Source organism: Ciconia boyciana, chromosome 1, assembly GCF_034638445.1.
Source record: "Ciconia boyciana chromosome 1, ASM3463844v1, whole genome shotgun sequence".
NCBI classification, from domain to species: domain Eukaryota; kingdom Metazoa; phylum Chordata; class Aves; order Ciconiiformes; family Ciconiidae; genus Ciconia; species Ciconia boyciana.
In genome coordinates, this window is record NC_132934.1 from 39,148,177 (window position 1) to 39,161,408 (window position 13,232).

The 13,232-nt window shown below is 39.1% G+C and overlaps 1 protein-coding gene across 1 annotated transcript in view; it reads right to left on the reverse strand.

Moving 5' to 3' along the window:
• The window catches only part of GRIP1 (glutamate receptor interacting protein 1), a 340,881-nt gene that overhangs the window by 22,446 nt on the left and 305,203 nt on the right, over window positions 1-13,232 (reverse strand). Inside the window, exons 15-17 of the mRNA XM_072863151.1 lie at window positions 6,468-6,537; window positions 6,071-6,216; window positions 379-523 (exon numbers count right to left, since the gene is read on the reverse strand). Coding sequence (XP_072719252.1) covers window positions 379-523; window positions 6,071-6,216; window positions 6,468-6,537 — 361 coding nt within the window. The remainder of the gene's footprint in view (window positions 1-378; window positions 524-6,070; window positions 6,217-6,467; window positions 6,538-13,232) is intronic.

A 13,232-nucleotide genomic window follows, 5' to 3' on the forward strand; every position in this document is an offset into this window, starting at 1 on the left:
TTTTAGATAAACTTAGATACATGCAGTGCTTTCCTTACCTATTCTATTCTACAAGGCTATTGCTTTTAAAAGGCTGCTAAAATGTTCCTGTGACTGTGCAGTTTGATTGATTAGTCTTTCCTAGGTGATTTATAATAAGGACCACAATCCTCTGCTCTGTCTTGTATAGTATGTGCAAGAACATTGTGTTAAGATATTCCTCATGCTCCTGAACTTGGCAATGATAAAAAAATGACAGCAAAAGGATTATAAACTCAGATTTGGAGAATTATAAAAAAATAAATTGCTAAACCATGAAAATTAGCATGTTCGGGTAAACAAAATAAATCTTCACCTTGACAAAAGGAACGCTTAAAAATAATTTGCTTTTCAATTTACCTTTCAGCTAATCCTCCTTTTGTAAGGCTGGAAATGATTATGGGATCAAAGGGCTCTTCAGTACCAGAGATTGTAATTCCAAGAGGCCCACCATAGCGCTTGAGCTCAACAGTATAAATAATTGCTCCAGAGCTCTCCTGTTCATCTGCAATAAATGCCAAGGGGATGCAATTGGTTTCTTATGAAAGAGGGAATGAAAAAAATAGCACATTCAGTCTAGTAACTGGTAATCAAACAACATTTTCAAAGGATTACATTTCAGATACACCTCTTAATCATATTCTACTGGATTATTTTGAAAAAAAAAATGTATCTCTTGTGCAATTTCTTTTTTATTGCCAAAACCTGATTAAATTGAAGTCAACAGAAAAACTCCCCTCATTCTATTAAGATTAAATTTTACTCTGTTTAAAATCTTTATATCTTCTTTCCTATTAAAATGTAACTTTTTCCTATTCAAATGTAAACAGGCTATTTTATGACAGAATCACAGAATGGCTGAGGTTGGAAGGGACCTCCGGAGGTCACCTGGTCCAACCCCCCTGCCCAAGCAGGGCCACCTAGAGGAGGTTGCCCAGGACTGTCTCCAGAAGGCTTCTGAGTATCTCCAAGGATGGAGACTCCATAACCTCTCTGGACAACCTGTGCCAGTGCTTGGTCACCCTCACAGTAAAAAAGTGTTTCCTGATGTTCAGGAGGAACCTCCTGTGTTTCAGTTTGTGTCCACTGCCTCTCGTCCTGTCACTGGGCACCAGTGAAAAGAGCCTGGTTCCGTTTTTCTTTACACTCTCCCTTCAGCTATTTATATAGATTGATAAGATCCCCCCCTGAGCCTTCTCTTCTCCAGGCTGAACGGTCCCAGCTCTCTCAGCCTTTCCTCATAGGAGGGGCTCTAGCTCCTTCATCATCTTTGTGGCCCTTCGCTGGACCTGCTCCAGTATGTCCATGTCTCTCTTGCACTGGGGAGCCCAGGACTGGACCCAGCACTCCAGGTGTCTCACCAGGGCTGAGCAGAGGGGAAGGATCAGCTCCCTGGACCTGCTGGCAGTGCTCTGCCTGATGCAGCCCAGGAGGCTCTTGGCCTTCTTTGCCGCAAGGGCACATTATTAGAGAAAAGACAAGTTACTACTATTGTATAAATACTGGTACTCATCTATTTCTTGAAATGAACAGAGGGTATTTAGCATCAAAGATAATTCAAAAGTTTTAAAACCAAACTTCCTTAAAAGAATTGTGGGAAAAGTCAAAAGTCAGATAAGATGAGCAGCTGTCTTACTAAGAGAACCTAAAACATATCCCAAGTTTTTCATGGACAAGTTTTAAGCTTTTGTAACAGAATAAAAATAGCTTCTGAATTCTGAATTATCAACTAAGTTCAATAATAACTCCATTAGATTTGATTTCATTATATTGCATGAAGTAATTTGCATTATTTTCAGATTTTAGTCTCATCAAACAATCATCAGAAACGGAGAAGAATTCATCACTGGGTGAACTTAAATACAATGTATTTTCCTTAAACAATACCCAACAGGTGGTGCAGCAATAAGAAAGGCTCCTGTATTTATACAGTGCATGCTCTTTACATATTATAAAAAAAAAATCACAGCAGGAGAGCAATCAACTGTAGTATCTTTGAGTTGTGAAGGGATATTTCAAAATTTAAAATGTCAGATTTCTCCTCAGATCAAAATAACAAATGCTCCCTTGCCCATCTTATGATATTGGCATTCAGCCAGGACATCTGGCCTGGCGGGCAACTTCTCCTAGATCTGTGGGTAATGACATTTTGAACGGCTCACCGAGTGTGGAAAATGTCTAGGACGCACATTCCGTAATTGTTACTAGAACTAACCTGAGACGAGTTAGAAAAATCAAATGTTCCCATTTCTGTTCCTGTAGATAGAAAAACTTTAAAAGCAAAAAAAGATACCTGCATCGCTAGCAAAGGTTCAAAGAGTTGCTTTCTTCTAATGCTGAACATGGTACTTAAGCAGAGCTGGAGAAACACTAGTATCTTTGGAGCTACGTTGTTTCTTCTGAATTTGCGGAAAATTTAGGCCTTTAGCTTCCCCCCACCTCAACCCTCTCCTATTTTCCCCTTGCTATCCACATAAAGAAAATGGTACTCATATAGAATCAAAGGAGAGAAGAATTACATGTGTTTATTCAGGAAAGAATACTGGGATTTTCATGCCTAGTGTTGGCCTTGTATTCCTACTTGGGGCATTATCATCACTGTTTTGGCTCAGTTCACATCAACTGCTCTTTATCTGACATGCTCTTTCCAGAAGCACTCAACTCCCAAGACCCCACTGGAAGCCTCTGGCCCACATACAGTGGACTAGCATGTAAGCTGCTGCTGCACAGCAGAAGAGTGGCAGCTCTTGCTTGCTTGCTAGAGCATTTATGGAACAACGACAAATCCTCTGGCATCTGATGCTGATAACATTTACACAAGTGTGGCATTGACATGGTACAAGACTTCAACTGAAGGATGAAAAGTAATCCACCAAGCTAATTGAAAATGTAATAGCCAGTATTTGCTAAGGGTCGATGCAATACTGATGTCTTTCCGCTATTAACAGTAAGTGAATAAGAAGTTATTAATCATACAGCAGCCCTACCACATAAGAGTTGGAAGTTTACAGATCTTAGTGAATGACTGGAAAGGAGGCTGGTCCATTATATCTGTCTTCTGATTACTTCTAGTTAAGAAAATTTATGTCAGAATGCAACAAATGTCAAATTGCTACACTGTTCTCTTCAGTGCTCTTTCCAGGCAGCAGCAATGTGAGCTATCCAAGAATATGGCACACATGGGGCCTGAATTCACAATGAAGGCCAGTTTTGCCATGAAAGCAAAGAACTCTGATATTAAAAAATGGGTGGTAGCCATTAGGTTAATCAGGAGATAAAATTGTCCTCAGTTTGGGAAGCTGGCAGAAAAAAAAGAGACTGCTGAAAACATACTTCCATCTGGGGAGGAAATATAATCAAACTACCATGTTTTTGGGTCTCATGTCTTTTAGATTTTCCTTCTTTCTTTTCTTGTGATGCAATTGTGGATAGTTCTTGGAAACCACATTTCATGAAAGTAGACCCTCTGGGCTGCAGCGCCTCTGCTCTGCCCACTAGTCTCTTGCTCTTCAGAGTAACATATGATCAATACAGACAGAAGGGCAAAGAAGAGCACAGTCTGGGGGAGCACATGGCATGTACTACCCTGCTGCTGGCCTCACCTGCACGGCTGGCTCTGAGGAACACACCTCTGAGACAGGTACAACTGTCTGGAGAAGGGAGGAGTTGGAGAGACAGCAGAGGAAGGAAAAACAGAAGGCAGAAAGAAGAGCTAGAAGCTAGAAAATACTTAAAAATGAATATAAAAAGACAGAGTTTGAAAGACAGCGAGGAAACGAGAACCTAGGGAGGAAGAACCCCTGCTCCCTGCCTTCCCCTCCTCAAAAAAGCATGCCATGAGAAATTAAAAAAAGTTTAAATCTTAATCTCATTCTGTGATTTAGAAATTGTTTTGGAATGCTCCACGCCTACTCATCTATTAGCATCAGGCTTTTCTTTTCTTGGGGAATTTATTAATGATTTTTTTCTGTTGAGTTTAAGAAGCACATTTCTTCCCTTTGTGAGAAAACAGACTTTCATAGATAAACTAATGGCAAATAAGCAAAAATGTATTTTAATTGAGGTACGCTTTTTGCCACACCTTTGCTACTGTTCTGCCACTGTTTTTTAAATTATTTTTTTTTTAGCATTTCAGGAGACACTCATTCATTTTAGATTTCAAGGTACCTGAAATCTGCTATAAATACTTTCAATTACACTTTGACACTTAGTCAGCTGTTACAAGAACCATTTGAACAGAGAATTTTGTTCAGTAGGTCTCTGAGTAGCTGTCCATTTACATTTGAATCTGTTCAGTTACACCGATCATGTCTGGATAAGACACTGTAGTTGTGTGAGAATCTTAATATAGATATATGATGTAACTGTAAAATAAGCAATGTGAATGTGTAAAAGAAAACCATGGAATAAGAATCCCACTTAGACTAAAATCTGTACCAGCTACCATGGTGTGCAATACCTAAGAGAGCAAAGATGTTATTTTACATGGGTGGAGAGTGAAATCCACATTTCAGTGACAGCAACAGAAAATGTGTACCAACTTCAGTGGAAATGGAAGCTGTCCTAGAAAAAGATTAAGTCCACAAGGTGAGGGGGAGTGGGGGGACGACACGATACATACAGGACAAACCCGCAAGTGTTTAAAAGTGTGGGAGAAGTTATTACTTCTTCTACATGGCTCTAACTCACGCCCCCCTTGTATGGTCTGTTGGTAATTTCTCTGTAGGTTTATTAATGAGAGGGAGTCTTCCCTCTCATGTGAGGGGAAGAAAGTGAAGAAGGGATCCTAGGTGCCATGAACACTTAAAAGACAGACCCCCTCTTGTGCAGGAGAAAACCTCAAATTCCTTCTACAGGCATTCTCCCTGTCAATATTCTGCCAAGTGTAGTTGCAGTTTGCTGTTCGTAACACACCTGGTTTGCTCAGTTTTGCAAAGCAACTGTCAGTCAGGTGTCCCTTTGGATGTACAGCCCATGGCCAGTTTGGCCAGCCTCTGTCCAAGATGGACCAACTGTGTGTAGCAAATCCCACCTCACCACCTGTGGGGACCTAACCACAATATCCTGCTGAGTAGTGGCCATTCACTTTGCTGGATCAAAATTTACTTCTGCAAGCCAATTTGTACAAGGTGCTAAATGCATCTGCCTTTGCTTTGTACTGACCACACTGAGAAGATACTTTCTGTTAGCTTTCAAAACCAATTAAAGGAAAAGAGCATTCTAGTGCAATTCTAAACATCATTTCAACAGTTGCACTCGATTTTAAATAATAAAGTGCGGCAGGCTGTGCCATTCTGCTGTGAGGTTGTATAGAGCTTACAACAAGTGACCTACAGTTCCTGCTTTTGTGTAATGCTGTAATATAAAGCCCAGCAGTAATGGTAGTTACAATTGTCTAACTTCCTTTGCCACTAGAGTGCATAACAGAACTCGCTTTATTATCTCCAGGTAGAAATTCTGCTCTTATGGAATCCATAATGGGGAAGATCCAGGAATATTAATAGATGTAGGTGTGCAAAATGATGGCAGCTCCATTACTTCCACTGGGCTGATCAGACACGGCTCTTCCATCAGCCATCCAGCACAGCGTATAAAGTACTACTTACCTTTAAGCATGTGAACAGTCATACTGAAGTTAAGTTTGTAAGCTTACAGATAAAGCATGCACTTCACCACTCTGCTGGAGAACTGAGGCCTATGGATCCATGCTTTGCTAACCATGATCCCAATCTTAAAAGCAGAGAAAATCTCAATACACTGATAAGAGAAAGATCAACCTTATATGGCTTCACCGGAGGTGAAATTGCCTTTCCAGAAAACTGAAGACCTCATTTTGCAGAGCAGCTCCTGCAGGTAATAATGCACTGAGAAAATTCAAAACTTTATATAGCATTAAAATTCTTTTTAGTGTGACATTTTGTGATTAGCATTAGCATAAATCAGCCATGTTTAGAAAAAAACATTTCACTAAAATTTAAATGCAAAAGAATAACCCTATGTTCTAAAAATCCTGAAAATACACAAGAATCTGCAATAGGCTTATTGCTAATACCGGAATTATCTTCATCTTTGCGGATCTTTAACTTTACAAGGTCCTCACAGTGCTGAAGGATCTGAACAGCATCTTCCATTGAGCAATTGTCAAGTCGTATGTTATCTATTGCAAGCAACTTATCACCCAGTTCAAGCGTCCCAGTTCTGTGAACAAGCAAACAAGCTTACATGAAATTCTAGTAACATTGAAGCAAGGTATCTTAGAAGGTATGAACATTATTATAGAAATGAGATGGATTTTTTAAAACAATAATTTCTTAATACGCTAGACATTTCATTTGTAACTGCTGTTCACAAAATAAAAGCACAAGTCTCTTACAAGCTCCCTCTGTTTAACTTGAGTCTGGCTGGCTACACACAGAAACAGTTTTTTACTGGGAGCTTGAATGTCTTACCTGTGAGCAACACTTCCTTTCTTGATATCAGAAATAACCAGAGGGTCCCCTGGTTTTCTACTGGATGGAGCTGTAATGAAGAATACATACAAGTATCTGTTTTTTATTTCTAGAGATGCAGATGGGCTAATTCTGTCCACAAATCAATATTTCATACACATTATTTACCTGTATTATATTTCTCTCCTTTCCCCAAATTATATGTACATGAATACAAACAAACAGCAGCAGCATATTAGCAAGACTTCTCAAAAATTAGAAAATGCCAGAACTAAGGTGACTGGTGCAAAGTGAATTTAAGCTGATATGTCTGAATTCTGGGTTAGGCCAGGACTGAACCATGCAAAGATATCACAGTACAGCTCCAGTGATGTATCATAAAATGCTGTGTAGCTACAACACATAAGGAAGACTTCCTGTTAGTAGAACCTTTCAACACAACTACTAATGCTGATGTTTTGCCAGAATATTTCTGTCAGTCATAAATCATGTTTTGTTATATCCCTGACCAACAGAGCTGCTCTGGCAAAGTATCTAGAGTGGGCTAGCCCATGTTCTTTACATCTACTCCTATATCTCATTCAGTGCTTAAGGCAGTGGTATGAAGATAATGCTTCCTGGGTGAGAAGGAGGAATCTGCTTCACAAGAAATGAGATGCTGTGGATAGTGGCCACGCATACTGTTGGGCTGATACACAGTTATTACACCTGCACAGATGTAGCTTACATCACACGGATGCTTGCTTCACTGTGACTTGCTGTTTCCTCTGAAGTAAACATGTGCCTCTTTTGATGAGTAACCTTGCTCCTCTATACTGCTGCTGGGCCTTAAGCACTGTGGACTTTTCCCCACATTGTACTGGGGATACCTACCAGAAGCCTCGCAATTCTAGCAATGGTCAAATTAGTAAAACCCCCACCAGTCCTCTCCTTGCACACCTAACTCACCTCTTCTTGGAGGTATCTGACATAACTTTCAGTTTTCTATCTGTCCATCATGGTTAAAAGGATGCTCTGCTCTACAATGCCAGCCATTGCAATTCTTTACTGACTTGTGCAAAAGTATTTGACAAGTTTCCCTGGGCCAGGAAATTTGCTTAGCAATTTTGCTTGACTTCTGGTTGCATAGGAAGCAGTTAACTACCCCAGAGGAAGAAGACGATGATTACTGACTGCTTCCAGAGGGCTCTTTCTTGGAGCAGCTTCACTGAATGCATTGTTTTGGAGAGTTCATCCATTTGCTGACAGAAGACTGCACTGAAGATCTGATATGGTTCTGAGCTGTGGGCTGAGGATGACGAAAGACACATTTTTAGACAACGGTGTGGCACCTGCTCTCTGCCATCGGCAAGTATACCACCTACAGCTGCTCTGGCCAGGAGGTAGTCCATGTGGTGAACGCAGACTGACTTTGGGACTGTTGTTAATAAAGAGTGTGCTAATATTAAAACATTGCCACATAAGGCTCTCAGTTCTCCTGAAAGCGCTAATGGTTTTTGCACATGTAGGGCTCTTCAATTGCCCCAAGCCATTTCTGCCCTGTGTACTGAGGCCTCTGCATTCATTCACAGAAGGTACTTTTCCATTAGGCTCCAATGCCTAACTGACAATCGCCCAAAAAGCTACCCATATTGGAGGATCACCTACAAAATCCTGATGTCAGTTACTTTAGCAGCTCATGATTCTTCTCTTTGATGGAAAATGACAGATCTTCACCTACAGCAACCACAAGGTGTATTAATAATGACATTTCCAACACAATATTCTAACAGATCTTGTTAACCTTGGCTGCACTGCCTGAGATAGCCTTTGAATGTCCAAAGGAACTGTTTAAGAACTGCTAAATAGCCATATTTCAAACGCAGTTCCTTGAAAGTCCAGAAGACAGACGTACAAGGACTTTCAAGAATTTTTAGAAACTTGTCTAAAACAGCACACTTTTAGGAAATGCCTATGTTGCAATTTAGAGAACAGCAATTAACTTTTTGCAAGATGTGTAATTTTCATAGCTTGTTTCTCATACTTTCACACCATGGGTCAACTATATCTTATATGACAGTTCCAGGATTTACTTGAATTCTTTGGGTTTGTTTCACCAATTAGTATCTTATTAAAATTTTAAAGTATCACTTTGGTGAACTTTCGGGTTTTTTCAATTCTACATTTCTACCCTCAGGGTTGCCTTATAAATCTCTGAGGTTATATGCCACCCATGGTACAATGTCTGCAGTTTGAGATTTGAGTATTGAGATAGTTTTTATGGAAATGCTTTATAAAAATTACCAGTACTAAAGAAAACAGTCCATTATTGTTCCAAAAAGAAGAGAGAAGGAACCAAAATGGGGGAAAGAGCACAGCTCAAAGTGCGAAGCCACAGAGTACATGTGGATGCAAAGGGTACGATATTGCACACAAAGATATTACAGTTTCAAACTGAGTAAGTGTGAACCAGTGGTATTTTGTCAGTTATCCTGGGCTATTAATTGTGTCTGGTGGATGAAAGCCTTTTTGTAGGCAGCAAACACAGCTCAGTGTGAAATGAATCCCCCCATGCTGACAAGCCCTTAATAAGCAGCTAGACCACATTTTGTTTTATTCTTGTTCAATGCTCATGACATACTTACTACAAACTATTCAAGTTGCGTTGCAGAGATAAAATAATTAATTTCCTCCTGAACTTTTGTACTGCACATCACCACAGCCTAAGATTGCCTCCCAAACACTAGCAAACAGATGCTGTCCCCAGCAAGAAGATTGAGCACTATTATCCTGATTTTACAGATGAAGAAAGGAAACATAGGAACATTTAGGTCATAGTATGAAAATTTTCAGTGAGCAATTTGAGATATCCATGCCTTTATTTTTCACAATAGTTTGTAGTATATAACAGCTTCTATGTCCAAAGCACAACTACTGGCATTTTCAGCAACAGCTGCAGATGCTCAGCACTTCTGTAAGTGTGACCTCAGGATCTCAACGGTTTCCACAGAAAATCAAGCAGCCACCTGTGGAAAATCTCTCTCTCCTTTCCCCTCCCCACCCTGTGAAATGACTCTTCTCAGCACAACTCTATTGCAGAGAAAAGGAAAAAAACTCTAATTTCTCCAGGGTAGCATTAAACCATCTTGACCATGAGATCACCTCCTTTTTCTTTCTGCAATCCTCCACCTCATTCATTATGCAGCCTCCATCCCCTTTGATACACATCACTGTTTCCTCTCTCCCCAGAGAGCAGAGAAGCAAGAGTCCCAGTGAGAAAGTAGTATTTGACAACTTAATTAAAAAAGATATCCTCATGAATTAATGCAAGTTTGAAGTGACACTGTACAGCTTTAAGTCTCCATTTTTATGTTTCATTTCAGAATTATTTTTGATTTTAAGAAGCAATTAAAAACAAAGCATCTTACCACTCATCCATGTCCAGCCTTCTCGTTCAGGTCCCAGCTTCCCCTACCCCTGATCACACCTCAGCGTCTCCCCTCATCTGCTGTCTCCCTGTTATGGCTCTCCACTCATTTTCTCTCCTTGTCCACCAAAGATCTCATCTTTTCTCCTCCCTGGTCTAGCTGTTAGTCTACCTACTGTTGAGCTTTTGTAGAGACCTTACACAGTCTTATGATGAACTACAAGTGGACTGAAAAGTACATAAAGTTTTACAGATACTAAATTTAGTGTTGCAGCTGGAAGGCTGATCTTTAGCAAGTTGTTTGTTCTCTCTCTTTAAATTACTCTATCATCCTAGGTCTCCGTCCCAGGCCTCTGCCCTACTCTACCAGTAAAGACAGACTTCCCCTGCCTATCCCCCGCCACTTGAAAGCAAGTTCAGTGAAGTGTTGTCAGTTTTGTAGATCAGCTGTTCCATTAGGTTAAAAAAAAAACCCTCAAACAACCCTCCTTTCTTATTTCATTGCTAACCAAAAGAAAAATACCAATGCAACTTAAACAGATTTTGGGATGGACATCTCACCTACCACCCAGCCAAAACTCACTCACTAGTCTCAGTCTGGCTTCAAGTTTTGGATTTTGATCAAACTCTGAACAAACTCAACAAGCAGAGGAAAATGCTTATGGGATGGAAAAATATTTTTTATACAAAGTCAGTCCACTTATCCACAATGCTGGTTAACAGCTACTACACTTTTTAAAAATAGTGTGATTATTAAGTAGATGAAAGAGCTTTTTAAAATTAGGCTGGTGTAGCTCTTCTGTTCCTTAAGTATTGGTTCATGTGGAGCAGCTGAGAAACCTGCTGATTCGTCAGGACCTATCTTGAAAATAATTACTTGTAACATTGCAAAATGAAGTTGAGTTTGCTAGGTGAAATCCAAAAATATACAGAAACATGCTTTAGAAAGTAAATTCTCATAGTCAATGCTAAATATCTGTAGATATTTACAAAGCTTGTTTCTGATGAAATACAAAAGCAATAAAGCAGACTATAGTATAGCTGCTAGTCAAAATGACTTGGAAAAACTGATGATAGTTTGGGTGAGATTCTGATATTCTTACCAGCTTTGCAGCTTCTTATCCCTTGAGTAGTCCCATTAGCTTCAGAGAGATTATTTATGAAGCAAGGTGCTGCAGTTCATTACCAGTAAGGATATCAGAATCTTACTTAAGAAAGAAAGAAAAGGAAAAAAAAGAGTTGTTAACTACAATTACCACACCGTACTAGCAAGTCATTTTCTTGGACATCATTCAATGTATTTAAAAAATATTAGTCTATGATAAAGTAGCCAGTGGCACAAATATCTATCTTAAAAAAAAAAATAAATCTATATTCCATTACATGGTCTAAAATCAATGTCAATGGCAAATAAATTGAAACAGATTTGAACGCTACTAGATCTAGTGAAAGCCATCCTTCTTCTAGGGAATGGTTCTGTTATAAAAGCATAATCACACACACATGGACACTGCTGTGTCATGCTTTATTTGGATTACATAATTTTAAGAATTGAGATGTTCTAATTGCTCCAACCAGGTAACTGGGTGTGAAAATGATGGTACCTGAAGCATGAAATATATAGTCACTTATATTTGGAAACTATGAAATAGGGTCTTTATTAAGTGTAAGTAGCTATTAATGGGAAGATTAGACAGATATTGCAGAGATAAGGGAACGATGATAGGATGATCGAAGTCCAGTATATGTGTGAAGGCAGCAATGGGCAAGGCCAGTATACTGTGAGGTAACCGACATGCACTACCCAAACCTCAGTGCCCTGGATTAACAACGCTCATGAAACTTTCTTCTGTCTTACTTTATAGGGGTTTCTGCTACCTAAGGGGATTTTGAATTTTTTTGTTTTGCTTTTTTTCTTGCATTAGTAAATCTCAAACTAAGAGAAGCTTAGTCTCTTCCCCTATTACATGTCATGTTTTTCAAAGACCATGAGTTAGCTTAACTGTCTTTAGTGTTGTGTGTCACCTTAGATATGCCTTCAAGTACTTGGCTGTAACTCCATGCAGGCAAACTTGGTGTTTATTACCAAGGAAAACAACACAAAGAAAGAGAAATAAATTCCTCTTCCAGGATGTCTGCCTCCTAACAGCTGACTTTGAAGAACTCTTGGAGTTAAAAATAGGCATATGTTCAGGTGCCAACCCAACGTGAGGCTTACATTTCCCTTCTGACAAAAAATGTCTGTCTTGTCTGTCAGGTCAGGTGATTTCCTGGCTTTCTCATCCAAATCCCAAACTAAACTGGGGATATGAAAGCAAGACAGACGTTTCTCTCTAATGTTTTTATAGTGACAGCACCTTCTCACTCACCATTAACTCCACTACCTTGAGAAGAGAGAGGATGAAACAGGTCTCTCAGCACTTAAACAGATCAAGCCCAAAAGTGAATAAACCTGATCTCCTCTATCACCCCTGTTTAAGCCTGGTTATTCCAACTCCGCCGAGTTTCCCTTAGTATTTGTTTTTTAAAAGAAATCATACAGCTTTCTGACAATATCAGTAATAAATGGCATGCTAATGTGCTAAAGTGCCCTGACAAAAATTTGACAAAATGAATATAAAATGCTTATATTCTTCAAATCACACAGCCTCATTTAGGAGTTAATTAGGTAGAAGAGAGCAAAGCACTGAAAAACAAGCATGAAATGCAGCAATTCAAGACTTCTACCAAGCAAATTTACAAACTTTCAGTTATTAGTATAAATCCTTTAAAATCAAATAAATAATTAATCCTAGACACATTTCATCTACATTAAATACTATTAATAAGTGGGATTATTATATATAACAGATCATTTAATTTAAATATTAAAGATACTGCAGTATACTCAGAAGAGCAGAGCTGAGACCAACCAGGTGTCACTCTGATTATATAAAGCACCAATTTTATAAAGCACTAACTTTTGGAATTAAGTTCCAAGTCAGGAAGGTATGCAAAGTTTGGAAGAGGAGTGCTAAATACTAAATCCCAAGAACATTAGCTTTCCATTCAAAGTTTACTCCTACAGACAGAAAAAAAGTACAAGATGTCTCAATTCCAAAAAGCAGCACAAATCAAATTACTAGGAAGACCGTATTTTTACAATAATCCTACAAACCATTACCGATCCTAAGAATAACACTTAAATAGAACAGCCTCTCTCCAGGTTTTATAATTTCTCAATATTGTCATTTGCACAAATACATGTAGACCTATGATTTTGCTTCAAGCATCACATCACATCTTACAGAGTCTAACAATTACTCATTCAAGTGTGCAACACAAGCAAACAGGCCTGCAGTGTCTCTCATTTGTTCCTC